At 45.7% G+C, this 27751-nt stretch overlaps 2 protein-coding genes and 1 long non-coding RNA gene across 5 annotated transcripts; 1 reads left to right on the top strand and 2 right to left on the bottom strand.

The window, feature by feature from the left end:
• Window positions 1-1243: 1243 nt before the first annotated feature.
• On the top strand, window positions 1244-27022 carry LOC135401159 (NADP-dependent malic enzyme-like). 3 transcript variants are annotated; one of them, XM_064633392.1, is made up of 13 exons: window positions 1244-1440; window positions 13824-13905; window positions 19743-19901; window positions 19994-20194; window positions 20802-20963; window positions 21063-21166; window positions 21463-21572; window positions 21642-21739; window positions 21850-21963; window positions 22037-22154; window positions 24279-24421; window positions 24500-24670; window positions 25241-27022. In XM_064633392.1, exons 1-13 carry the CDS (start codon window positions 1394-1396, stop codon window positions 25460-25462), a joined length of 1731 nt encoding a protein of 576 aa, XP_064489462.1. In that variant the 5' UTR covers window positions 1244-1393; the 3' UTR covers window positions 25463-27022. The 3 variants fall into 3 exon arrangements, with proteins under 3 accessions (XP_064489462.1, XP_064489464.1, XP_064489463.1); XM_064633394.1 differs by lacking the exon at window positions 1244-1440 and adding an exon at window positions 9006-9148; XM_064633393.1 differs by lacking the exon at window positions 1244-1440 and adding an exon at window positions 11317-11483.
• LOC135401163 (smad nuclear interacting protein 1-like) lies at window positions 2640-5501 on the bottom strand. Its single transcript, XM_064633402.1, has 5 exons — window positions 5291-5501; window positions 4629-4798; window positions 3984-4122; window positions 3722-3918; window positions 2640-3651 (listed from the first exon to the last, which is right to left on the bottom strand). The coding sequence occupies exons 1-5, from the start codon at window positions 5384-5386 to the stop codon at window positions 3288-3290; spliced, it is 966 nt and encodes a 321-aa protein (XP_064489472.1). The 5' UTR covers window positions 5387-5501; the 3' UTR covers window positions 2640-3287.
• LOC135399908 (uncharacterized) lies at window positions 5964-7633 on the bottom strand. The gene is made up of 2 exons (XR_010424447.1): window positions 7566-7633; window positions 5964-6434 (listed from the first exon to the last, which is right to left on the bottom strand). It is a non-coding gene; the product is annotated as an uncharacterized LOC135399908 (long non-coding RNA).
• Window positions 27023-27751: the final 729 nt, after the last annotated feature.

The following is a 27751-nucleotide window of genomic DNA, read 5'->3' as shown; positions in this document are numbered from 1 at the left end:
TCGAGGTAACATGATTTGTGAACACTCGAAATTGGTAATTCCTGTAATCGTACCCGCTGTATGCTTGCTGAAGAAGGTACAACTACAGTAACATTTGGTGAGTCATCTCTGGAGCGGACCTATACGGAAAATTGATTGCTTGCCTTCAACGTTGCTAGCACGGACTCCTACAGAGCGCGACTGTTGGCATCAAGGCTTTCCGGGAGAGGGGTGACTTTATGGGCTTCGCCGTCTAAGCTCTGCATGGGAGCTCAACTAAGGAGGGCGACTTCTAGAAGGGAAAACAACACAAATTAAATTAAATTGAAATATATCGTGAAAGAGGTCAATGTGTGCCGACACGACAATCTCAATACTTACGGACGGCCAACTCATTGCACGTTGTCTAACTCCATGGGCAGTTCTCTTATTTGAAGATAATACGCTCATATACGCTGTGCCCACTCCCTTATAGGCACCCCCCCCCCAACTAAGAGCATGTCCTCACACTGTTCGATGTTACCGCTCTCCACGGCAATTAAATATACCACGTCAATTCATCACTGGCAAGAAAGGCCAAAAACGCCACAAACCCAGCAGATATGGGCGTCACCCCACCAGCCCCTGCCCTCCGGAGATCAAAATCGTGGGAATGCCCCCCCCCCCCACCGCTCACACCTCCCCTGAAATTTCTGAGATTGTCCAATACAGCTCAGCTACCAATGCATATACCCCCCCCCCCCCCCCCCCCGCGAAGATCCCCCCCAGAGGTCTATTTCAGGGGACACTACTGGGTTAGTTCATACACGTTGTTACCCCTGCACGACGTTGTGTCTTGGAAACAGTTTTTGTCCCTAGAATCTTCAGGAATGCCGAGTTTTCAATGGGCGAGGGGATATCATACTGTTTGTACGCGGGGTCGTACATGTTTCTGTGGTAAGCGTGGGAAGAACATTCATGCTTGTGAACCCGTTGCAGCCTGTAAAGCGTGCTTCTTTGTATGGATCAGCTGCATTGTGGCGAATCACTCTTGCCGTTCACTTCCTTTTCAGTTTCGATTGAATTGTTCAGAACTTCCTGCATTGTACTTTTTTTTTTTTTCAGACGACACCTATTTGCAGTTCCCGTTGTAACAGCAGCTGAAATAAGAGCCGCCCCTTCCCCTGGGACGAGACATCCAACACAAAAATATTCGGTCACGCACCAAGCGCGCCAAGCGCCAGGGCCATGGGCCATGCATGGCCTACCGGTCTCGCCATCTACGAACAAATCGGGGAACTGCGTAACGCGGTTCCTGCTCTGGTAGTGAAAAACACTGAATACCTCTCATGTACTGACTAACAGACTGTCGCAACTGGTGTTTCGAGATACCGTCTACTTTGTTCTGGTGGTCTTATCCCAGGAAGTTTGAAATATGTGGCTACGTTTCCTTCAACATGGATTTTCTGGCGTGCTACACAGGTAGGCCATGCCACCATTTCGCTGTACCTCGCACAGCACAATTTGCAATTCAATTGATCTAGACACGGCATACGACTATAATCTAATGCGGAGGTATTATGAGCATCTCTCCGCGCACTATAGCACATCTGATGCAGGCGGGAGCATCTTCCTATTCTTTGCAGCGCTCCGCGCAACTGGTTTGGATTCCTTATCGCGCTGTCTGCGTCATATGACCTATTCAACCTCGCGAGTAGGGGAGCGTCTTGGGATGGCTGCTTGCTTTTAAGCCGTGTCCAGAAGGCCTAGATGCTCTGCAATTGTACCATTATACATTTTCCTTATGTAGTGTAACCGCATTGAGTGGTTTTAGGCTGCATGTGAGCATAGGACGGTGTTGTGCTAGACGTATGAGCTGTGGTTTATCCAGAATCGCAAGCACAGGGGGTTGGGGTGGTCATTATTGCAGTTACGTTATATATGTTTATGTATTGTTGCCAAAATGTGTCCAAAGCCAAAATAATAGAAGGGCTAGGGGGTGCCCAAGAAAGCAAGGTAGTGGGAGGGGTCACCAAACATTTCAGTTGGGGTGCCTGGGTAAATTACTGATTATAAGTTGGGGGTCTGATTTTTTGTGTGTGTTGAACCCGATTCCGCAAGATTTACTCCCGCCCCCAATCAGTTCCTCACCAATTTCGACCCTCTTCCCAAATTCAAATCTCATTACTTTATAGTAGCAGTCTCAATGAATGTCTGATGTAAACATTATTTTAGTGTAAGAATAAACTGTGCAAATATTTGATGTTGTCACCTTATGTGACCTGTACCTTGCAAAGAATGCATGTTTGACTATACATGCAACAACCCTGAGCCACTTGTTGGACCGAAAAAACAAATTGTCCGATAATACCTGAACGTATCAATAGCGCCCGATTTCACCTTTAATTGCAGACTTAAAAATAGCACCTGATTTCTCCCTCCTAAATCTGGGCAAGGCGTTTAACCCGAACATGTCAGATCGCAATTAGAAGCAGGACCGCAGTCTTACTTTTTGCCTCCGGGGGGAACAAGTTGGAAATTTGCACCCCCCCCCCCCTCATATCCTTGCTCCCTGAAAGGTGTCCTTTTGGCACCCCACTAGGCTTGCTTGGGGGGTCAATTGCCCCCTGTAGACGCCGGCCCTGATCATAATCATGTTGGGAACACAGTAAGTGCTTGTGTCTGGAAAAATTTGATGACAAAATGGTTTTTATTTCCAACATGTTTGCGACACTTATAACACAATGGCACAGGGGCTGCTGTTTGGAAATCTTGCTGTGGCTGCACATTTACAAGGTGGCATTTAGCACAAGGGATGCCACGTTACGGGCACAAGATTGCATAGGAACAGCAGAAATGGCCTATGCAGTGTGTGTGTTATTTGATGTCACACAGATCCCCTTGCTTAAGGTCTATGAGTTCCCTAATTTTAAGAACTGTGGCTGTAGATGCATTATGCAAACTTGCAATAAACATGCTTCTGAAAAAAAAAAAAAAAAAGATCTGAAAACTTTTTCTCTTTTTTTCATTCTGTAGAACCTCTAATCATTCAGGCACATTTGGTGCTTATTTTAATTTGTGGAGCCTTCGTTAAAAAAAAAAAAGCTTCTGCAATGCTTCTGCTGCATCATGCCTGTACAGTACTGTAATCTTTCCAGACCACTGTTGTTTTTAAATGCTGCACTTGAGAAGGTATAGCACACATAACTGTTTGTTTCCAAAGGTGTGTCACACATAGAGACCATCCAAACATGGGCAGGAGCAGCCCCAGACCTCGGCGTTCTCATACTAGTGAACTACAGTGGTATTGTCCACACACACACATATTTTTATGGTGCAGTCTCTGTCGCAGTTGGTGCAGTCTCTGCTGCAGTCTCCGGTGCAGTCTCTTCACCTGCCACATCGTCATCTGCTTCCTCCCCTTTCGACTCTTCATGTAGAATGACATATTCCCTGGAACTGAATCCAAACTTGATGACGTCCCTCTCCAAGAGCTCAACGTAGCAGCGAGGATCGATCTGCTTGTTGTTAACAAAAGTCCCATTTGCAGATTCAAGGTCAATGATGTAGGGTCGCACCCTACGCCCTGTCGTGCCGTCATCACGCTTGTATTCTACCAAGCGAAACTGGAGTACGGCGTGCTGTTTGGAACACGACGGGTGGTCTATAGGGATATCCGCTATCAAACGAGACCTGCAAAATATAAGAAAGTGAAAGCAACCGCTTAGTTTCTGCTCGCCGAGTATAAAAATTGTGGACAAACCTTCCGAGGAGATAAGCACTCTGCCTGTGAAGGGGAATGATTGGGAGTGACTTGTCGCCCTTAAATGGGTAGAGCCTCCACCTACGCTTAGCTTTGCGTGCCTCAGGTGGCTCATTGTATTTAATCACAACTCCATTGAAGATATTGGTGTCTTCAGCCAGCTTGCCTGAAAGTCCAAAGTCTGGCTTGGCTTTTGGCTGCGAAGAAGTACGACGACGTTAGGTGATGTTCGATCGCATCATGCAAGGCCAAGGGAACGTACCTTGTTCTCTTCTTCTTTGTTGGTTTCTTTCTTTCCCCACTGTCTTTCACCCTCCCTTTGTTCCGAAGCACTCCTTCGGTGCCTCTCAGTTCGCTCTCTGTGTCTTGTTCCCTCGGGAGCTGTGTCATCGTACCTATGCCTAGCGTACGCATGCACATAGGTTTCTCTTAGTAACTCTGATAAACTGAAATACATCCTAGATACTTTTACAGTATAATGGTACATGATTGTGTTCAGCCTGTGTTTGCAGTCACATTTTTATCCATGTGAAAACGTGGTGCCATCCTTTGAACCTGCCAGAGTGGGGCTACAGCAGTCCACTAGTGGACGACTTTATGCAAGGCCAGTTTCAGCTGACAGGGGGGGACAAACTTGTGGACCAAGCATAATTACACCCAAAAGTTACCTCAGTACCTAGGTAACTTTTGTGCGGAAAAGCATGTATCTTGATTGTGTGTTAAACTTACCCAAATTTTATGGGCAGCCCTCGTACTTACAGTTAGCATTATTGGCAAGGTGAAAAGTAGTATGGAAAAACAAGGATCAGTATTTTATGCTGAATGGGCTTACATTTTTCCTTTGGCAAAGCCTGTTATAAAGATGGAGGAACACCCTGTCCCATAAAAAGATTTTTGTCAAGTGCACCTTTGTTTGTGCCTGTTATCCCGGTTGTGCCAGTGGTGGCTGGACCTATCAGGGGACTTGCTTCGCCGTCGATGATGACTCTCTCGATGGGTACCAGCATTTTCTCTTCGCTTCTGCCGTTCAAGATCTCTCTTTGAAACGGATCTTTCTTCAGAGCTCAGCTTCTCAACCTGATATTGCAAATGAGAGATGCCATGTCGACATTTAGGCGCCCATTGTGAAGCCCGTTGTGTTTACTGAGAATTCTGCCACCTCTGGAAGTCATAGAATAGGTATAGAGTTAAAAGCACGGCAGCACAACAACGTGTGAGAATTACCGGGGGAAACTCTGGGATATATACACTGTTTGCGGTGCCTTGAGTTTCTGAAAATATTGTACGTGTAAAAGCCGTGCGCAGCAGCAGTCAAAGCAGGTGAGGCACCCTCTTCGTATTCCACAGTAGATAGCTTCGGATGTTCTAAATACGTTACGCAATTCACGTTATTTATATGTACGCAGCTCTCGGCAACTCGTTACTTGTAGCCCACGAGAGTTCTCATGAAATGCTGTTGTCAGCAACGCTCCTTCCTCAGAAAGCCAGTTTCGAGGAAAAGTTACTGGACATGCATCGTTACGAAGCAAGCAGTTTCCCCAAGGGTTTAGTACACCATGACGTTCTCACCTTGATCGGTCTGGATCTCCAGTCTGGGGAAAGCGAACGCGAGTGACGCCTGCGATGCGGCAGCTTGTCCCTTTTCTTTCTCTCTCTGTCTTCCATCGCAACTCCGTAAGTCACAACATAAAATACGTTACCAAAGTATGCCAGCACTATGGCAGCCAGTACCACACAAAAACGAAGCCATTTTGAAATTGCTGTGGAATGTGGCGCCTCCGCGTGGTTAAATTTTGAAACGCAGGACCTGCAGCGTCAGCTGCTTTTCCGTTCTGAGCCGTTTCTGGCGGGCACTGTTCTCAATATTCATTGTGTGGCCCGCTGATTCGTTGCATAGGAAAGAAAAGATGAAAGAAAAAGCTTGAGATAACGTTGTTGCAATCATGTTTTGAAAGCTTCTCGGAGTAGTGTCTCGCTGCTTCGCGTAGTCCCATGAAGCTTTGTACACTAAATGGAAATTACGTCCTTGATCAGTTCTGGACACCACGCCGCTTTATGTAACATCTACGAAACCTTCGGCATCGCAAGGGTCACGCTCGGGACTAGTCTCATACGATAGATAAGTTGCATCAGCTTTTAAATATCGAAATTTTGTCCTTCTAGCTGCCCCCTATAGGGTGGTTATAATCATAATAAACAAGAAAAAAAAAAAGAACGTGAACGCACATCTCGCTAACACGTCTTCCAAGAGAACAACTTCCAAGAGACTTTTTAATATTGCTCATATTGGCAACGTCGCCTCGTCGTTGGCAACGTATTGTTCATTCCTGTGCGACGCTGAGTGCGTTGTTGAAAACGAAAGCGTGCTGCTGAGTTGCTTGTTGTACTAGCCTGGTTCGTCGAGGGTCATTCGCGAACGGCAAGCAGAACCAGTTGACGAAGCCTTCGTCGCTGTCCATAAGGTGCGGACATTCAGCTTCGTCATCATCCGAGTCCCCCCAGAACTGGTTGTACCAGTTGATGATCGTCAGCACTGGACGCGCGGACATGAAGCGCTTCTTGACTGCTTCTCTCACGCTTCGTCGACTTCCGCTGCTAGTAGCTGGTCCGTTGGCCGCCGACATTGGACCAACAATTGCCCGAATAGAGGTGGTGGTTATTTGGACGTTGTAAGCAAGGGATGATCGTGGTGGCTCTTCCTAACTGACATCTCCTGGAATTGTTCAAAAAGTTTAGTCCTACTAAATGTCCACCTTTGTAACGATGTATTTCACTTTGATGGGATTACCTTGCAATATTCGTGCCACACTTACTGACACCAACACTCATACATAAATTAGTGGTATTATAAATGATCATTGTTCCTGTTCTCTGTGATTCTAGGTGGGCTTACACAACCTGATCCAGTTGGTAGTCTGCATGTATGTTTATCAGCGTATAAAAGTACTCAATCAGAATTAAAGTACGAAAAGCGTGTATTCCGCGGGCGTGAAGATGGGGCTTCTTTGCTCATCACTCCCATACACGAAAGTGCAGAAACCCACACCGAAGATTTTTGTTCAGGTTTAATTGATACAAGATTGATCACATTGCTTGCTTACAAGCTTGTTTACATTGTGATACATTTTTTAATTCACGCAAGATTTAGCTTGTATCAATTAAACCTAAATAAAAATCTTCAGTGTCGGTTTCCGCACTTTTGTTTATGTGATCTGCAGGACTTGGCTCCCCTCGTTGTATACGCTTGCTCATCACTGTCAGAGAAGCAAGCAAAGAGCCATGGTCACTTACAAAGCATCGGAAGATATCACGGGATGTTTTGATTTGAACGAGCCCTTCGAGTGCATTAGAGCAACTTAGAAACATTCTCACTCTGTGGCTTGTAAAACGGCATCAGTGGTTTACTCAGAATTTCGTCCTGGGGGGGGGGGGGGGGGCTCCGCAAGGGGGTGTATTTACATGCTTTTGACGAAATATTGTGCGATCTCACAAAAGTTTAAGGGGGACTCCTTCAGATTTTTTGGGGCGGGGGGTGTTAGGGGGGGGGTGCTCTGAATAAATCACTGGACTGCGTGACCAATCTGTCGTCTCCAGTGCCCACAGGAAATCGCTCGAGGCGAATATAGGTAAATTGTCCAAACCAATGTTCCTATACGCGCATGTGTTTATCTGCCACGTAGCTTGATTAGCTCGAGTTGGGTAGGAATTGTCGTGACCATTCACACCCGATCCTCAATTTTGCGACAGGGGTTACCCACGCCGGCTCGATGCCACAATACGGCTTAAACACTGATATGTGACTGGCTTTGCGGCAGCATTATGTGTGCTCAGAGAGTCGACTTACCGATTGTTGTCATATTGGGTTCACCCACTTAGCTCTTCTTCTTTTTCGGTTGTGTGCCACCGTGCCTCAAAGAGAGAGAGAGAGAGAGAGAGAGATAAATAAAAAGTCCTTTCCCATCTCAGAAAATGCGTTGCAATCGGCAGTATCGTGAAGTGAATCGATGAAAATGGTAATTTAATATAAAACATTGTAGAGAAATATTGAGTAGACTGTAACGGAGGCGGTGACCGCGTAAGGTTCAGTGTGTTATACGTCATATGAAATGCAACGTTTTTGCCCACAATGTAACTTTAGTAAGAATATTACAGTCAGTATACTGTAAAAATTGTAGGGTATAACGCTATATGATCGCAAAAGGCTACCGAAGGAACGAAATTCAGCGGGAAGCAGAAATGATCGATTCTGCTGACGTGTAAATCTAACAACTAGACTCGAAACGTAACCGAAACCGAAACATAAATCGTCATACATAACAGAAGACGTAGCAGTTACGCGCGGGAAGGTATGACGTAACTAAATTATCTGACAGAAATATTCCCGTATATCCTGTTCTTGACAAGAAGCACACCGGTTTTTGTATCCTTGGGTGCTTGTTGAAACAATGCGATTATTGCTTTGAGAGACAAAAGGAACTAGCGGTTGAAGAGTAGAAACTTGCTTCTGCCCACAAATGGAGAATCCGGTTCCGGGTTAAATGATTTGCGTAAGTCGGAAATTATGCTACTGTAGCACTTCTTGCATTGTAGTCCAAAAAATAAAACTGTCACTGTTCACGCACACAGACAGACAGAGGCTTAAACATGTGGAACGTGTGCAGTGATTCTGCTTACTTCGTATAGCACATATGCTGGTTTGCCATTGAATTCAGCTGCTGCTTTATGAAGGACGCTTCCAAACTGCAGCCGATCTAAAGCCGACCTTCGGATTGTCGGTTTTGTTAAAAATTTATCCTTCGTTCAAATTAGACATGCTGCCCAAGTTCGTTCCTCTTCCTGATCCGTCTTATGTCTTTTTTTAACTGTCATCACATAGATATTATTGGTGAGCATTCGTGCGTTGACAAAATGCTTTTGCAGCAGCTGTGTTGGCTGTCCGTGGCTACATGAACTTCGTGACCTTTCATTGGCGTTTCACTGGCCTCCGCGCGGCGTATACACGTACACTTCTCTCCCATGTTTAGAATCGATATATTTGTCCATATTTATCGTCCGCTGCACGTGCCGTGAGCGGCGCAGGATCCAGGATACGAAGAGCTCTTCCCTCCGTCGTTGGCATTGAAAGGTGCAGCTCTGTTCTTCCTGTAGTGGCTTCCTTCAAATCCATTATGACTACGTCACGTCTTGAAAGTGAAACATGTGACGTCGAGACAAACGTTTCCTGACGAACAATTTCCCCCTCCCAATGCCTCGAGGAATCCCGGCTGTATTTCCCGTCAAACGCTGTGGGACCATATCTGAGTGTGTTAGCACCTTGGAACGTTAGTTGGACCTCGAAGCTTGACTCGAAACTTGATCGTGTCAGTGTCAACGATTACAACCACGGTTTAAAATTTCGCAGATTCTTCGAAGCCACAGCGGTTTTTCGTAAGTGCGGCTTTCACTTTTTCGACTGCTAATATGTTAGTTTGACCGGGTTTGAGTGTCCAGAAAGTATGTGACGTACCGCAAGTATCCGTGTATGCTAGGGAAACGTTCACCCGCTGCAGTGCAGACTTTCTGATAAATCACATTACTTCTGTTTTGCCTCAAGTTACGAATGAGATCGGAATATTTATAAATTTTGTTGTTCCTAAACATCAAACTAATTAATTAAAATAGCTTGGACCATGGAGATGTCTTGTTGGGATCTACACAATGCGCAAAAGAAAAATGTGGAGAGCTACATTTCCATGCACAGGAGGCATCCGCAGATCTATTTATAAACATGTGCATGACTTCTTTGTGTTCACGTCTGGAAGATTTCTTACGTATCCAAAACCTTCCAATCTTCACATTGACACTATACGTGGTGTGGTCCGGCCTTTTCGGAAAATTCGATGAGCAACGATGTCTCCGTCCATACAGCTAGGTTGTTGCGTCATTCTTGGAACATCATCTCTCTTGCTAAATATTCATGGCGGAGAAGGAGACTCCCTGAGATCCCAAAACAGCATCATGACGTCACTGTTGTACTATAGTGTATATTACCTGGTACCGTAACACGCGCGCCATAATTTGTATTCGCCTAACAGCTCTGCGTCAAAGCGGTTACGTCTGTACTCCCTCTCCTTTGAATTTAGAGCAGACCTACGCGAATGCCGCTTCAGGGGTTTTGAAGATACAGGTGGCGATAAGAAGGTGCATATAAAAAGATACAGATAAAGCGATTAAAGTATACGAATGAAGGTGTTTTCTAGATGACAAGCACAACGGCGATTGACGTCTACAGGGAATTCCATATATTTTGCTTGAAAACTTTCTTTATTTCGTGTCATCGCCACGAAGCTTCGGGGCGCTAGCACGGTTTGGCGCGCTTTTTGTCACAGCGACAGGACCTCCTGTCGTACAACAAAAAAGTTTGTAGTAGGGGCAGGAGGTCCTGTCCTTGCAACAACAATTTTGGAATTGGCGACAAGGCAGTTTGCCACAACTACAAAAAGTTTTGTAGTACGACAGGCCCTCCTGTCGTATACTACAAAACGTTTTGTCCCAACGACAGGACTTCCTGTCGTACAACAAAAAGTTTGTAGTAGGGGCAGGAGGGCCTGTCCCTGCAACAACAATTTGGAATTGACGACACGCTTGTTTGTCACAACTACAGAAAGTTTTGTAGTACGACAGGAGATCCTGCCGCTGCAACAAAAGATGTTGTAGTGACGAAAAGGCTGTCGGAGACAAGTACAGAAAGTTTTGTCGTAACGACAAAACTGTTCGTCAAAAATGCGGAAAGTTTTGTCGTCACGACAAAGCTGTCTGTCGTACGACAGGTCACTCTGTTGTTACTACAGAGGGCTGTGTCGTAACGACAAAAACTTCTGTTGTAACGACAGGAATTTCTGTTGTGCTTTTCGACTGGATGGCTGTTAGCGGCGTGTAGATGCGAAGAGATGGAGGGAGGACAGCGGGAAGGAGTGGGAGACAGGGAAGTTAGTATGCATCCTGGGCCGACTTCACTTCAGGGGGAACTGCGTGCCGACATGTGTCTGGAAAGTCTTCGGGAAAGTCCTGGGAAAACCTCAGACAGCACAGCAGGTGATACGATTCGAACCCTCCACCTCTCAGCCTTCAGCACAACCTTGCGGGACACCGCTTGAAAACTTAGTTTCATCATGGATGTATGCAGCACAGAGACGAAGACAGAATTGTTAGATCAATTAATAAGACAGTACGGCTGCTATTTTTGTTCGAACAATTCTGTCTTCGTCTCTGTGCTGCATACATCCATGATGAATGTGTACCAACTACCCCGCTACAGTCCACTTACAAGTTTCATACGATGTTAACTTATTCGTTAATTCATTAGTTTCAGGGTAACTCAATAGCTAATTAGTTAACACTTGACATCACATTTCGGCAAGGAAGTACAGTACCCACATCCCTTGAATGCCTGTGTGTGGGAATACAGGCAAAAAAAAAAAAAAAAAAAAAAAGAAAGAAAGAGAGAGAGAGAGAGGAAAAAGTTATTACTGATCCTTCCTCAACGCGTTACCATCAAAAGTGTTCAAAGAAGAGGAAGCGGCCTTGTGGCTAATGGCCGTTCTTCATGGGAAGAAGAAGAAGCGGGTACGATGATGTGCTGATGACGAAGTTATGGTCAAAAGGGGCGCGCGCTGTTGATTGAAGTCAGGGGCGCGGGCCCAACAGCGGCCAGGGCTAAAATCAACAGAGTGACAAATTTTTTACATAGAAATTGTGTCCTGACAAGAGCGCGACAAGAAAGGTAGGTCAACGGCGTCCTTCCCAGCTGTGTTATGCTATAAGTCAGCCTGGCCAAGTTGTGTCAGTTTTCACTGTAGCAATGCTGAATGTATAGGAGTAACAGCGTTGCATCAGGACATCAGGTGGAGTTGTACGGCAATTCCAATCCATACGTGCTGGATGAGCAAGCGGATGTACGACGTGGGCAGACTTCACCCCGAAGGACGCTCACTGCTCTCCATGAGAGGGCAGTTACTGTCGGTTTCTTTCAAGGTCCGATTGTTCCGTTTGTAATGTGGTTTAGCAAGCGAGTTTTGTGTGAGCCATACCACTTATAGGCTAATGCGAGGGACCAACTTCCAGCGAAAATTATGTGAGGTCCAAGAGCCGGTAACGTTCCACGCGCCAATGTAGGCCAGCAGCCCCGCCTGTCCAGTCACCACGCAATGTGAAGAAAGGGTGGATCAAGGAGAGGATAAAGGCGATCGTTCGCGATTTGCGGGCAGGCGTACACTCTAGGTGATACAAGATCATTACGATGCCGGCAGCGTGCGCGTATGCTAGCGCAACAATAACAGCAGTACGCTGAAAGCGATATGGAAAGGTGCATGCATTGAAAGACTCAAATATCGCAGTCGTCGAAACAGCTACACAGCGGCAATGTTTCGGTGCTCTTGCGCACATTGAGACTGGTCGTCTGCTTTTGTGTTTCAGCATCAGAATGGTTACAAATTAAAATTAAAGTTTAAATTTGCTGACGAAATTCGAGCGTCTTCGACGTAGCGACTCCTGCACAAAAAGACGAGCGTTTTTACGTTTCCTTTCCATATATTTCCTTTCCCGTGTGCTTATCTCTTCACCTTAATGTTGATGTAAAGTGCAACATAATCTCCGTGCACGTGGCGACGTAAAACGTACTTTCCTATGTGCATGACTCTACGATGATGTCGCTGGAAGTCATAGTAGTAAGAGCACTCTGATTGTTGTTTTCTTCGATTGCGACGATCCCACTAGAACGATGAAATTATAGCGTGATATACATACTCAAAAATGAGATATCAAATATGATAGGAAAAAGAAGGGAGAGAAAGAGAGAATTAAATTGAAAGTGGGGCTGAAAAATATTATGAAACAATTTCTTGTTCAGTAATATTTGCTTGTTGAAACAAGATTCTGTACTTCCTCGTTAGTCATCAAAATGATACCTCCATTGTGGGTTTCGGTGAAGACCATCAGCTACCTCAATGTATCACAACGCATACGCTACGAAAGTGTTACATCTTTCATGTTCGCTGAAAAGGTATTCGTGCATGCCGTATGAATGCGATTCCTCGATACACGAAGTGCGTTTCACGGCAACAACACCGCTGTGCTACCTCGGTACGAATTGAGCGATCCTCTTCTGATTTGCAACAATCGGCGGAATTGCATCATACAGTGGGGGCTGCACAGTAGGATGACGCGTCTGCAAGTTTCACGAGCGGAGTTCGAGAATCGCCTGATGACCGACAGCCAAATTATCGGGGCGCAGAAAATCAGTTCTACGTATATTATGTGGAAGTCGTAGATGAGATCAGAGCACGTTACGCTAGAACCTCGTAGATATTACATAAATTACCAGCTTGACGCCCGTGTGCGCGATGTCTACCGTCTGAGGAAGTCTCGACGACCTCCAGTGCTCAATAAGCGCAGACTTTATATGCAACAAGGGCGACCTGTACTGTAGATTAATAGCGTGGCTGGATAAATGAAAAATCACAATTCAGGTATCCGTAAAAGGGCTATAGGGATCTGGCGAGATGGTACATTGTAAAACGACGAAGAACCTGAGACAAGGAGCAAAAAATCGAGTGGTATGTTCGGAAACTTCTAGAGAAAAGCCGCGTCGCTTCTCACACTTCGTGATGGCTCAGAGGCACGTTTTCGAGGTGTCTTTAAAAGCAATTTAACCGCAATCTTTTTGTGTACAAACAATTTCTTGCGCGCTGGCCTTGTTTTCGATCGTCTGACCTTCGTCTGCTTGAGCGTTCCAATTGAAACGAACAAGCAAATCGGTAATACACCTTATCGGATCTAGTAACGCTCGCTGGCGGGTCACACAAGTCGGCGGCGTCTGTATTAAATGGCGCAAGGGAAGCGTGGAGGAGAAAAAGCGGAGCGGCGGCGGCGCTCAAGGGAGACAGCTGAGGGCAGCGGCTTCCGGATGGCCTTGCGCCAGTCGACGCTCCTTCTTCGCCCCAGACACTCGCCCTGGTGGATACATAGATCCATTGCCCGTTTCTGTATAGCTCCCCCTAGAGCGACGCGCGTAGACCATGGGATTGACCATCAACAAACCTCAATGCTGCGAACATTGTTCCAGGGCCAGCACACCCAGTTCTATCGTGGGCTGTCCAAGGTTCGCGCGCAGGATGGACTACCTGAGAGATCCCAAGATCTGCAGGGTGAGTGGTCTTTTAACAGCCTTCTGATTTTGTCGAGAGATCCTTTTTGGAGGTTGGGAGTTTTGTGAAAGGAGAATGTGGAGGTCTTCAAAGTCGCGCTGCTCGGTAGACTACTTGACACGTGTGTGTGTGTGTGACTTCGAAACTTTGTTCCTTTTGCTCGCTTATCTGTATTGTAACTTGCAGATGATGATCGTATAAATTATAAAGTGACACATCACAGTGCACAGTGACACAGTGCATTACATCTGGTCTGGGTAATGCATTACATTTTGTGGAAGAGTAGTGAGTAGAGTAATACTATTACGTTTTGGCCGGGTAACTCGTAATAACATTACTCATTACTTGGGTTGAAAATTCAGGAATTGTCCAAAGCCAGCATTTACGAATTGTGTCAGGTACAGGTAAGGAAAACCCCAAGCTTGGTTTTTCCCAGCTCCCTTTGTCACCTACTGGGTCACCAAGGAGGAGGACAGAGCCCGAGTAGAGTCTTCCCCAACTCCTCCTGCACGCTGCGTCAGACTGTTAGGACTGTGTTAAACCGGACAAATGTAATGCTACACTAATGTCATTATTTGATCAAAATAATGGCGTTAGTAACTCATTACTGGGCATGACTAGTGAGCAATGTAATGCATAACTTTACGAAACTGTATAGTGAGTAACGACAGTGCAATACAAATAGAAGTACTAATTTTTCCAGCTCTGCGGTGTAGGCGTTTCCCTTAACTATAACGCACTGCAGGGAGAGAGAAAGGCCATGCCTGGCTCAGGGAACCTTGTTCTTGGATCGTATAGAACAAGGCGTGGAAGCGGAACTCATATATATCTGGCAGGAGTACCACAAGTAAGAATGTACGTACAAGACGTGAGAAACGAAGACACTGGTCAAATCTGTCGAGCCCGGAGAATTCCTATTTGATATTACCGCTGGATTGTTTCGTCATACCAGCGAGTAGAACTTTGACCTTGGTCAAGAAGGGTGGGGCTGGTGGTCGTTTCTGTGGAGCATAAGACAAATTAGTTCTCTTTCTTTGTTTGCCCAAGACGTTGCATACTTTTGAATCTGTTCACTTTCTTTCCACTTCGGCGAAGAGTTACCAATAAAAAATTTGTTTCAGTAGCAATGAGCTGCCCGTTTACTTGTAATGGTGCACGACCACCTAGTCCCTAACCCGCACGGTGAGGCCAATAAAGGTCATGCACGGTCCTCTTCCAGCGTTGCCTTCGGCAAATTGGAATCACTCGGACAAAAAGCGCCTCTGACGACTCCAGGCTCAGCAGTGTACAGTTCGTAGCGGACATGGTTTCTGCGGTTTGGCGTAGTGGTTTGGCTTCTACACATCAGGTCGCGGAAAGGCTTCTTGTGAGCCCACCAGGATATTAGACGAGTCTTTCACGGTACATTGTAAGGACACTTTTCGGTTAGCCATACGATTGGCACGCGCCACTGCCAGCACACATAACCATAACTTCATTGATGCCTCCTTCACCAGTTGCGCGGGGGAACACTCCCTTGGGATACTCTTCCATGAGATATACTTCCGCATAGGCCAGTGGTTTCTTCCGTCATTTTGCAGCCGCCAGCAGGATATCACACAGAAACAGAAGAGCTTGTGGCACTGAAGCGGAAACACCAGGTCGGGAGCCCCTGGTGTTTCGAGCAGAGACTGTTGATCTCCCGGGCCCAGTAGAAGGAATATTCTATGTTCGATGCCTCTGCTTCAATCTACGTTCAGCGGATTGCTGGATTTTTCAGCTTTCGAAAATCTTATAGCAGTTTTTGTTCAAATGTAAACCACCGTCTCTCTTCTTGTTCAAGACTCTGTGGCGCTGGGATATCACAGCGCACATTCACATTGAGTTCACATTCACACACAGTTTTCCAATATCTAACGCATGAGTTTTCACATTCAGTTTCCAAATGTCTAACAATGCCATGAGACAGAGTATAATTGGAACCGTAATTTAGAACGAATGAACGTTATTAATTGACAGTTTGACAGAATAATTATAAGGAATAATGTGATGCAGGTACAAGATTGCAGTTGGCTGAAAAGACACGCATGTTAAAAAGAGGGGAAAGGCTGCTAGTCATGGTATTCCCGTAGGAGCCGTTTGGGGGCACTTTGCGCAACTATGGCAACACTCCATATTTCCTATGTGAGTGCCTCCATCAATGCGCACAGCCACCGTGACAGGGACCGAAGGACTAGACGGTTACCCGATTGTTTTCATTATGCATGAGCTTCCGTGAAATGCACATGCAGCGTCAGATTCCACTGTACACACACACAACGAGACACCATGGTACTAGCAGCTCTTGTGCACGCCTACACACTCGGCGAGCTGCTCTGCTTCACTTGGACGACCACGCGATTGCATGAGTTCATGCAGTTAGATACACCGTTGCGTGAATTGCGGAATAATGACGCAGCATTAGACGATGCGCATCTTGCCGGAAGCTCTTCATGGGAACGTTCCTTGTCTTCAGGGCGCATCGTTTCAGATCAAGTTCACACGTTGGCCTTTAGAAGCGGGTCGTTGCTTCGAAGCTTCTTTCTTTCTTTCTCTTTACTTTTTTTTTAATTTTTTGCGTGGGAGACGTGATCAGGTGTGAAAGTGTTTCATATTTGGCGGAAATGTTGGGACTGCCCCTGACGCATCAATGAGCCGGGACTAGTACAACGGCCTGATTTTGCGCACGACAGTGCTCGGACAAGTCTCAGTTTGGCACCTGAGAAGGTACGTTTGTTAGATGCTGTCCAGACGTGTCCGATGAAGATAATTCGTTAGGTGGGACATAAAATTTTCCTCAGCGTTATACCCGATTTACAGCGTACTTCGTATAGGATGTGCCTTAGAGATGCACATGTCGTCCAGTCCTATTCTAGAAATGGAAGCGCTTGCTGGCGTGGATCAGGTTTGGCATCAAACTTCAGAGTGCAGCTAGAGACGGACCAGAGCTCAGTTGTTTGTCTCGTAGAGCTGTGACATACGCTCATTAGCTGCTGTATGGACATAGCATATTATGTGAACAAATGTGGTAAGACCGTGGGGCAAGTAATATATGCATTGCATAGCGGCTTGGAGAGTTTTAGTAATCCGTTGACATCGTGGCCCTCGAGGTACTGTGTCTACCGGAGCCAACCAACGAATATGATTCTGAGCCGCACGTGCTGCAACTGGTTCCCGTATATGCACTCTTACGCTGACGTTACCAGCGGTCTACTAACGATCTGTCATATCTGCGCTGTAGGTGTGTATGAGGGAAAGAAGTATAATTATAGCATGGCCATGGGTACACCTTTCTTGTATCGTAAATATCATAAATCCTTAGTCTGTTTAGCTAATAAAGTTCTAGTGTGAAAGTTCGTCCTGTGCAGAAAAAGGGTGCCGTTCGTTCTTCGCCTAGTTCTGTGTTATGTGAAGTAGTGGAATAGACAGTTTTCCATATTTGTATAATGAAACGAAAAGGAACGAATAAATTTTCTTGGGACTTTTCATGCGTTGCATGACGCAGTAGATCCTCACGATATTTGTCCCATTTGATGCAGTTTTTCCTAACATAAAAAACGTCAAAAAAAGCGACTTCACACAGGCTATAAAAAGTCGGTCCAGTATGCTTAAAGAAGGTGCACCTGCACGGCCGCAAATTATTCAGCTAGACGAAGGAGCCCTTCATTCATTATGAAATGACTGTAACAGGTCAGTCATTTCCGGACCTCATGCGACTCTTGCCTGAAAGGATAATGACTGGCTTATACAAGCTGACAAAAACGACAGCCATATGCGAACGCAAAGCGTAGGGCGGTTCTTGTGACACACATGTTCCAAGACCACAACACGAGAACTGAATCAGTCAGTCACCCGTGTGAGAGAAACCGTTCCGCTGTGGTTCACCAGAATACAAGCAATGGTATATCTCGTTCAAGGGTGAAACGAAAGGTGGCCGGTTCCGACTGTTGCCGTGTTTTGTTTCTTTTTTTTCCTTCTTTTTGTGTGTGTGTGTTGGAAAAAAGTAGAAAAGCCCGCTCTGAGGCGGTCATGCTCTGGTGGGCCAAGAGTGGTCATCGCGCTTTGACGTGCATGTGTACATTTCCTTCTGGTTTCGTGTTTACTGAGAAAGAAGAGACCCTATTGTGGTGCTTGTGGTCTCTAGGGCATGTAGCAGAGAAAATGGCTGTGAAACAGTAGTGGTGAACAGCGAAAAACAACAAACAAACAAACAAAAAAACACACACACAGAAGCCCTGATTACTTAGTCGCTATGTGTTGACCTACTAGACGTTCACATGTTACCAATGTACCAAAGTAACGTTTTTTTTTTGCCTAGTTTGCAATTGAACTGGAGCATTTTGAAGAAGGCCCTTATGAGTGAATTGCTGAGGAAATCCCAATTTCACTTTTACTAACTCGCGGAAAGATTCGACGTAATTTCCACCATAATTTTTATAATATATCGTTTTAGGGTCGTATAAGTATTTATTTAATCTATTTAATAGGTCTTTTAACTTAACGTTCACCTTACCCTAAGTGACCCAGGTAAAATCACCTTATGGAGCAACTTAGGCTAAGCACAACGACAAAGCTGTTACTTAAGGTTACTATGTCTGCGTTATTCTTATGTGCGTGTTCTCGACTTATGAGACCGTCTTGAGTTTTCTTTCCTGACCTTTGCTTGCACATTTCTTCTTCTTCTTTTCTTTTACGGAAGTTTCCTGAAGGGCACCGACAAGTAATTTCTCCTCCTCACACAGATATTTTCGCAGATATGTAATGTTCGAAACGCATTGAATGACTGCCCATAGGTATCAGTGTACTTCCCCATCCAGCTGAGCTCGTCCTGTATGATCGCTGTCGGATGCTCAATACCATATTCGTTGCGGTCAGGTCGTCCTTCTTTGCCGTACGGAGAAAAGCGAAATGGTTTTTCCACGGTCACCCCATTGAAGGGGACGGTTCGATCTGACCTCGTTCTTTAAAGTTATTATTGAAACGGGATTGGCACAGAAACTTTGTGCAAGAGACGCAAAATACTGTATTTGGTATTTCATCTCAACTTATTTTGCGGTGAAACTGTTTACTTGAATATTCAATCTTTGAATATTTAATCAGCTAGTCGAAAACACCCTTTCGTCTCTAACAACCATGGATACGGAACGAGGAAACGAAATAGACAGGACGTGATACGAGCAACTGACTCCGCATTGCATATTCTTCCATACTGGATGTGTCAGTGTGACGACTTTAATTTCCGGAATATTACGTGTTGACAGTAAGTACAAAGCGGAAAATTTACGTAATGTGATACACGTTCACGTTTCGTATTTCATATTCTGGACTCTGAAATCAAATCACGAATCATCTGTTGAACACGATGGAAATTGATGTTCTGAGCCTGGAACACAGAACAAGGGACAAACACACACAAAGCCTCAAGTGCCCAAGAACAACGAATAAAGAAGGAAGGTAGTCACTGGAAAGGTTTGTCAGCTGCAGGACTACTCTAACCCACATCTTCTGGATCTGGAGCCCTGAACCGGTAATCCAGAAGATGTGGGTTCGAATCCTGCAGCTAGCTAACCTTTTCAGTGACTTCGTTCCTTCTCCATCCTCTGTTGAAGTTGCTTTGAATAACATCTGAAGATGCCAATATATTCTCGAGTCTGAGGAACTGGAAACATGATGAACCAGGAAGAGAAAGAGCGGGACGTCATCTTCCCATTTCATCAGACAATTGCGCTCTTCAAGTCACACCAGCTATATAGCTTGCCTTCCAGAAGAGAATACGCCTTATGGCATTGGCCAAGTACATTTTTCGTTTTTCTTTGCAGGGCTTATCCTTTTCCCAAAAAGACCGAGACTCTCTGGCCATGAACGGTCTTCTGCCGCCCGCTGTGCGCACGGTGGACATCGAAATTCAGGCTGTGCTCGACAACATCAAGTTGTACGAATCTGGGCTCTCAAAATACCTCTACCTCAGAGAACTACATGTGAGCTTCGTGTATCCTATTTCAGACATTTCGAGCACATAGCAGACGCGGTGAGCTCTGTTGTGATATCTAATGAGTTGCTTTCGTTTTAGGACTACAACGAGAAGCTGTTCTTTCGGGTTCTTCGAGAACACACCGAGGACCTGATGCCGCTGGTGTACACTCCGGTCGTGGGCGAAGCCTGCCTAAAATACAGCCTTATCTTCCGCCGACCAAAGGGTCTCTTCCTGACCTTTAAGGATAAAGGGAAGATCTACGATGTCCTCGGCAACTGGCCGGAGAAGGAAGTCGATGTAAGTTTTATTTCGTAAGTACTATTTGAGTGAAAGCACACCCGCGTACGTCTAACTCGCTCATTACCGATTACAAAGAAAGTCGTTGTGTGAGACCAATGGATTTCAAGTCTGTTTCTGCATATGTACAGCCCTCTGCAACGTTAACTTGAACGCGTCGCAGTTGCAGAGCCACCCTATCATCGCTAATTGGAACTATAGGGAGAGCTTTGAGGGCTATGCCACTCGTGCTTAGGGGTGTTTGTCGAGAAGCCTCCTCCTCCTCCTCCTCCTCCTCCTCACGATAGCCCTCCTCCGCGCATTCGTAGCGTCCGCTTCTCGATAAACACCCACAAGCATGAGTGGGCTAGCCCACAACACCCTCTCCCTATCGTTCTACTCAGCGCCGATAGGGTGGCTCTCCAACTGCTCCGCCAGCCATCGCCGCGTTAAGGTTAACGTTGCAGAGAGCTGTACCTGCTTTGGTTCCTCGTGGTGTAGACGTACGTGTTCTGCGCTATCACAAGAAGCTAACGAAATTGACCAATTCAGCTTTCCTGTGGAGGAAACGTGCTGCAGCAGGTAGCCTTCGCTCCGAATAACGTTATTTTTTTTATATACTCTACAGGCTATTGTGGTGACAGACGGCGAACGAATCCTGGGCTTGGGCGACCTGGGAGCTAATGGAATGGGAATTCCTGTTGGCAAACTTGCGCTGTACACGGCCCTTGCGGGAATTCCCCCAGAGCGAACACTCCCGGTCCTTCTGGACTTCGGCACACAAAACGAGGTACTTCGAAAAAAATCCCTGCACCTCAGATTTGGCGTGCGAAGTCGTACTCCCCGCATGATTCGACAGGTTTCTTTACAAAGAAGTAATTCATTTCAGGTTGCTCTAGCAGACCCGTACTACATTGGGCTCAGACAAAAGAGGGTCCGAGGTGCTCCCTACGACGAGTTCCTCGATGAATTCATGCAAGCTGTTGTCAAGAGGTATACTGCAGCGGTAGCCCTGTGTACAATAGCATGCAGTGAAGGTTGTCACCATCGCGTTTTGCTTTCTAATGAATGATCAGCCTGATTGTGGCCAATGGAAAGCAGCCGCGAGTTGATTCCGTCAGCATTAATTGTTGCTGGGGGCGTAGAGATCTAACCATTCAGTGCCACCTAGATGTGAAAATGTACCTGGTCTGACTATGTGATACTCCCATCATGGAAGTGCACGTGTTTCAGCAATGTGGCGTTAGCGTTGTTAGCGGTAGCGTTGCAGCACTGTTCCTAAATTCCAGGTTTGGAAAGAACTGCCTCATTCAGTTCGAAGATTTCGGCAACAGAAATGCTTTCAAGCTTTTGGATAAGTACAAGAATTCCTACTGCACATTCAACGACGACATCCAAGGTACAAAGCACTCCCATTTCTTTCCGTTTCTTACCATTTTATATGTTTACAATGTACCATGACCTCTAGGAACTGCATCCGTCGCTGTGGCAGGAATCCTCGCTAGTATGAGGATAACGAAGCGGGCTTTGTCTTCCAATACCTTCCTGTTCATGGGAGCTGGGGAAGTACGTACACGCGTCTGAAGCTTGTGAATGTGAAGTGGGAGTGCTGCAGTTGCATGCTTCTCTGGGAGATGGACCCTGCAGAATGACTTGATTCGCTTGAACACTTGCAGGCTTCTCTCGGTATTGCCGAGCTGCTGGTCATGGCCATGACGAAAGAAGGAGTAACCAAAGAAGACGCACGGAATAGGATCTGGATGTTGGATTCTAGGGGACTTATAGTCAAGGTGCGTGTTTCAAGTGGACGGAGTATATCCTGCAATGGCGTATTGCTTCCAATGAGTGTCGCATTCAATCTAGGGCCGTGAGCCAAATGGCGACAGCACGCAGAGCCACAAGGAAAAGTTCGCGAAAGACGCGAAGCTTATGCATAACCTTCTTGAGATTGTCAAGTTTGTGAAGCCTACAATACTAATTGGTGAGTCAGTGTGCGACAACAACGGCGTATGAAACCCTTTGTAATCCCAGTATCGCTGTCACAAGGTGTGAGTGGTACCAGCCGGATGGTTTCAGAGCCTGGCTGGGAGGAAAAATACTAATGGGGGGGGGGGGGGGGGGGCTTTTACTGCAAAAAAAAAAAAAAAAAAAAACTGACCCACGGGGGCGGAAGACCGTGCCGAGGGCCCCACATGTGTCCACTGTCGAGCCGTGGTGGCCGAACGAGAACTTTCGCAGTAAAGACCACTTCCTGTAGGGACTGACTTAACATGATCCTTCTAAGAATACTGATGTCACTTGTAAACTGCGTAGAAACGCACACGAATGTTATCATTAATGCCGGGCTCTGTAGACAATATAGTCTACAGATACAAAATCCGTGTAATTCATCGCAAGACGAATGGTTCGCGCTGTTTTTCTTTGGCATTAGCAGTAGTATCTGCACGTAGCCGCAAATTAATGTATTGGCTCTTCATAAGCACCCCATAAAGTGGTGACGGCCTTTTAGGGCCAACAACTGTGTACGTCCTTCCATAGCTATATAGGAGCGCACGACACCACGTGACACAGATGCGTTAGAACGTGGATTCTAGCTAGTTGGTTTTGGTCGTAGACGATCACGGCGTACATGAGAACTATACACAGCCACCTAACACAAACGCAAAGGGAGAGCTGACGGAGTGTTGTTAGAATAAACCTCTACCCGAGAAACGTCAGCATGACGTTGGTAGACAGACTAAAACCGAAGCAAATCGGAAGGGGAGGGCTGGGTTCCACGAATGGAAACTTCTTCGCTGCATCCTATTGAAAGAAAAGTGGGACCGAAGGTCGAGTCCCTTTCGGGGACCATCGTAATCCCCTCAAGACCGTGGCTTTCGGGCGCGACCTTGTTCGCCTCTAGCTTCGAGCGTAGTTCAGCTCTACCAAATTGGTGGCGCTGTCCAACACTATGACGTCATTTGTTTACAAACAGGAAGATGTCTATTCATTTTTGTTAAGTGCTTCTGTATCGTCCCCTTGTACGCCATAATCATCTATGATTGCATCATTGCATCATATGTGTATTGTGCATTGCTAAAAATAAATAAACTGAAACTGAAACTGACACAGATATAGTTTCGCTAAAACAAATTACTGTCAACAATGGTCCAATCAGGCTACTACAACATTTTCGAACGCGTCGTACTTCGCTTCTTCTACGAACGTTATCCAACACGTCATACGGGCAGTCTTAAATAGCCTTCAAGAGTCTTTTAAAAGTCTTTTAAAGAGTCAGTTAAAGAGCCTTTCATTGACTACAGAGTTGGCTATATAAAAGGGAAATTGGCTACTTTTGGCTGCTTTCCACATGGCCCGTTTGCGACTATTCAGGATTTTGACCTGGTAACTCTGGTCGTGCCTTTAAATTTGAATAGTTGCCGTGTCGTTACGAGCAGACAAAAGCAAATCCGACTTCGCGAGAGGGTTGCAACGCGCGTTTCCGCGTTCCAAAACAGGTACGAAGAGGCCCTCGGCGCGGCGGTTTGCAAACGGCGGCGTACCGAAACTTACCGGCGGCAGCGCACATGTCTAGTTTTCAATGATGATCGAAACTAACGGCCATTGGAAATGCGCGTATAACGCCACCAAGCGTGGAACGTGTCAACTAGTCAGAGAGCATTGGATCCGGTGCTCTCTGAATAGTTTATACGTTTCACGCTCAGTGGCGCTACCTGCATGTTTTATAGCCGGAGGATTCATTCATAATATATATCTCCCTGTTTGTAAACAAATGACGTCATAGTGTTCGACAGCGCCACGAATTTGGTAGAGTCTCCAAGCTAGGGGTGAACAAGGTCGCGCGCCCGAAAGCCACGGTCTTGAGGGGATTACGATTGTAACTGAAAGGGACGCGACGTTCGGTCCGAAAAAGTAGCCATTCGTGGAACCCAGCCCTCCCCTTTCGATTTGTTTCGGTTTCAGTCTGTCTACCAACGTCGTTTCTCGGGTAGGGGTCTATTGAAGACTGCTATTGTGAAAGGTGTATTACACTTCTCTTTCAGTGTGCGTGTGAAAATTAATGCCTCCACCTATATGCGCCTAAACGGTCCTTTCCACCTTGCAGGAGCGTCTGCCCAGAGCAATGCCTTCAACAAAGAAATTCTAGAATGCATGTGTGAGAACGCTGAAAGACCTGTGGTATTCGCTCTCAGCAATCCAACTCACAAGGCAGAGTGCACTGCAGAACACGCATACACGTACACTGACGTGAGTCGGTTTTGTGGCTTTTGCACGTATAGTACTCTGCTTCTTCGTATATACAATGCTTCGCATTGCATACCGCAGGGCAAGTGCGTATTTGCAAGCGGAAGTCCCTTCCCAGCGTTTAACTACAAGGGCAGGACCTTCCATCCAGGCCAAGGCAACAATGCCTACATCTTCCCAGGAATCGCACTAGGAGCTCTTGCCTGTGGAGCAAGTACCATCAGTGACGAGGTCTTTTACATTGCCGCTAAGGTATGTCCCGTGACTTGTGAGAACGTTGTTATTTTAGCAAGGAGTACGTAGGATCACGAGTACGTAGTTTCGCAGACAGAATACGTGCTCCAGCGGGGCCTATTTAGTTCATAATGAGCTTTCGCGATTAAAGATAAAATGTATGAAGCGTGAATGCGCTAATTGGTATCTCAACGGCCTTCTCTTGACAAGATGCCGACCTTGTGCAGTTGCACCAGCATGTTCTTAAAACGGGAGGCAAATATATATAGGTAACATCAATAGGACCGAGTCTATTTAGGCAGATTTGTGATAATATTTGTAAAACGTTTTCATTTGCACGCTTTTCCGTTAAGCTTTGAAATATATCATGTGTAACGTCTGTAGTCTTTCGTTACCATGTCCAGTTTACATCCAGTGTCGTATATAGCTGTTTCATCTCAAGAACGGTAATTTTTCCAGTATATCCGGAATATGGATTTCTCAAAACCAGTTGATGTATAGCACTCGAATAGATATCAGGGTGTTGAAAGAGACCACTTTTCGCGTACCTTTGCGGAAAGAGCGTTAACCTGCGACATTGTGCTTCAGACTGTGGCAGAGTACGTCAACGAACAGAACCTGGAGGAAGGGCGCGTCTATCCACCTCTCACGAGCATCCACGATGTGTCTCTCAATATCGCCGCTGAGCTTCTGCCTTACTTTTACTCGACGGGCGTGGCAACAGTGAAGCCGGAGCCCAAAGACAAGATTGCCTTCCTGAAGAGCAAGCAGTACGACTTCAGCTACCCAGGCACCGTCAGGGTCAAGTGAAGTGACTTGCGCTACTCTATATTTTATCGCACACGCTGTAGTTATATGTACTGTGATAGGTGATCAGTGTGTTCCCTCTTGACCTTGATGCCTTGCTGCGGTTATATATTATTTATAAATTAACTGTTTGTGTTTCGTCTCAATGTGGAAACATGCTCATAAAACCGTCTTTTCAGTGAAAAGCTTCAAGCGCGTGAATCTCAGGACGTGAAGAACGGTGTCTGTTTCGACCCACACGGCCGACTGTATAGTCGATGTCACATATTCGGATCAAGTGGCGGTTTTAGCTATCACTCAATGAATTGTGAATGAACCAACGAACAACGAGTTCGCGAGCTTCCTTGTATTCAGACTAGTTTAGACTTTCTATTTCTACTATTCAGGCTGTATTTTGCGCGAGGGGGGTGGGCATTTTTCGATATTTTTTATTTAGTATGAGAAAACTATTTTCGCGGCTTTCAGCCAGAGCTCCGCCAAGATCGACACCATCGTACGACAGCTCGTTTTGAGCGAATTCGGCCCATTCGTTGCTATACGCGAACGAGCTCGCCGTAAACACTACATCAAAAATTGCTTATCGAATCGCCGTTTCTTCATTTTTTCCCCCCTCTTCCAGTGGTGTTCACATTGGTGCACACAATTTTCGGGGAACACTATACTTACGAATATCAAGTAGCTGGAATGCACCACAGAGGTTAGCGGCCTGCACTTTTACAATGTTGGTTGTGTAGATTCAGTTTATATTTATTTATAGTAATATATTTGCATATTGCGTATAATAATGACTGTACCTGTGAGGTGGTTGTTGGTTGAGCGCCACATTTAAGAGTGATATATTTAGTAAGCACAAGCGTATCTAATGCCCATATTGTATTTATACAAATTATATTATACAAATCACACGGCGCAAGGAAGAGTCTGGGGCGCAGAAATGGAATTTGGTTATTCCGGCGACAAGCTGTGTCTCATGAATTCGAAACTTATGTTATGTTCTCACAAAACAGCGGAGTCTGTAGGCTAAGGCAAAACTCCATGCTAATAACCGGATATGCGATGTCTCCCTCTCTCTCATTTTTTTATGAAGCTACGAAAGCGGGAACACTGTCCTTACAAGGATGCCCCCTCAGTATTATTATTAATATACAGTGATAATGAAAGCAATCGAGTGGTGCAGCCTTGCGAAGTTTTTCTGATTCACCGCGCTTGTACAATGAATGAATAAACTTTAGCACATAGTGATTATTGATTGATTATTGATTAAGCATTATTGATATCACTGACAGAACAACTCTGGTACGTGTATACTGCGTGATGTTGCTTTGATATAAAAACGCGAAGTCCTTACTGCATTGAATAATAATCCGTATTTTTAAAAAAAGTGTGGAGAGTACGATTGCGTGGCCACGATAATGCAAATATGCAGTCGCACTTAAATTGTGTGAACAAACACGATCTGTCATTTGACATAGATTCGTGCAGGGGTTTTGCACACGAAACAGACGTGCTGTTCTGCTGTAAATGACATCGATATAGTAATAAAGCTCGCGGTTCACAAACACGCTTGTTCGTCTTCAACACTTTATTTCACAGCAGCCACATTTGAGACCTCGGCACGGAAACTGTTTGCAAAGCCGTAGAATCCAGTTTGGGTAGCAACACCGTCAAGGTGCTGGCTGGTCAGGTGATTATTAATTACCGATTAATCGATTTCATAGCAGTTAGTTACTGTAAGCGTAGCTCTAACTTAACATTTTGCCTGTAACTTGTATTCGAAGTTTTAACTCGTGGTTTTGTAACTTTCCAAATTGCTTTTTCAACACTGCTATGATTTTGTTTTGCGTTGTGTGTTGAGTTCCAAGGTAGCCAGTCGCATTAGTTACGTTGGCAACCTTCATCAATCCGCATCCAGAACCAAACTACCATACGGCGTGACAGCTGTACGTACTGCAAGCCAAAAGAGCAATGAATGTCTCCGTTTGTATTTGGGTTGCGGGTGGCGACGTCTGGGCCTGCTTTCTGAAATCTAAGCACCCACGGGAGCACCATTTCGAGCACGCTTTCCTTAGTTCATACCCCGATGGTGACGTGCGACCACTTCTGTCGTCGTGATGTAGTCATATACAGTCTTCGTAGTCATGCCTGAACAGTTCCCTTCGCGTTGGCGATAAAAGATATCGGCGGTGCAAGCTTTGCCAAAGATGGAACATTAAAATGTCTAACCGGAAACGGCGCATGACTTGCGTGAAAACCAGCGAAAGGACGCGAGCACAAGAGGAAGGAGTTTTATGG

The sequence above is a fragment of the Ornithodoros turicata genome, chromosome 7 (genome assembly GCF_037126465.1).
Source record: "Ornithodoros turicata isolate Travis chromosome 7, ASM3712646v1, whole genome shotgun sequence".
Lineage (NCBI taxonomy): Eukaryota > Metazoa > Arthropoda > Arachnida > Ixodida > Argasidae > Ornithodoros > Ornithodoros turicata.
This window is presented reverse-complemented; position numbering and strand designations above follow the sequence as displayed.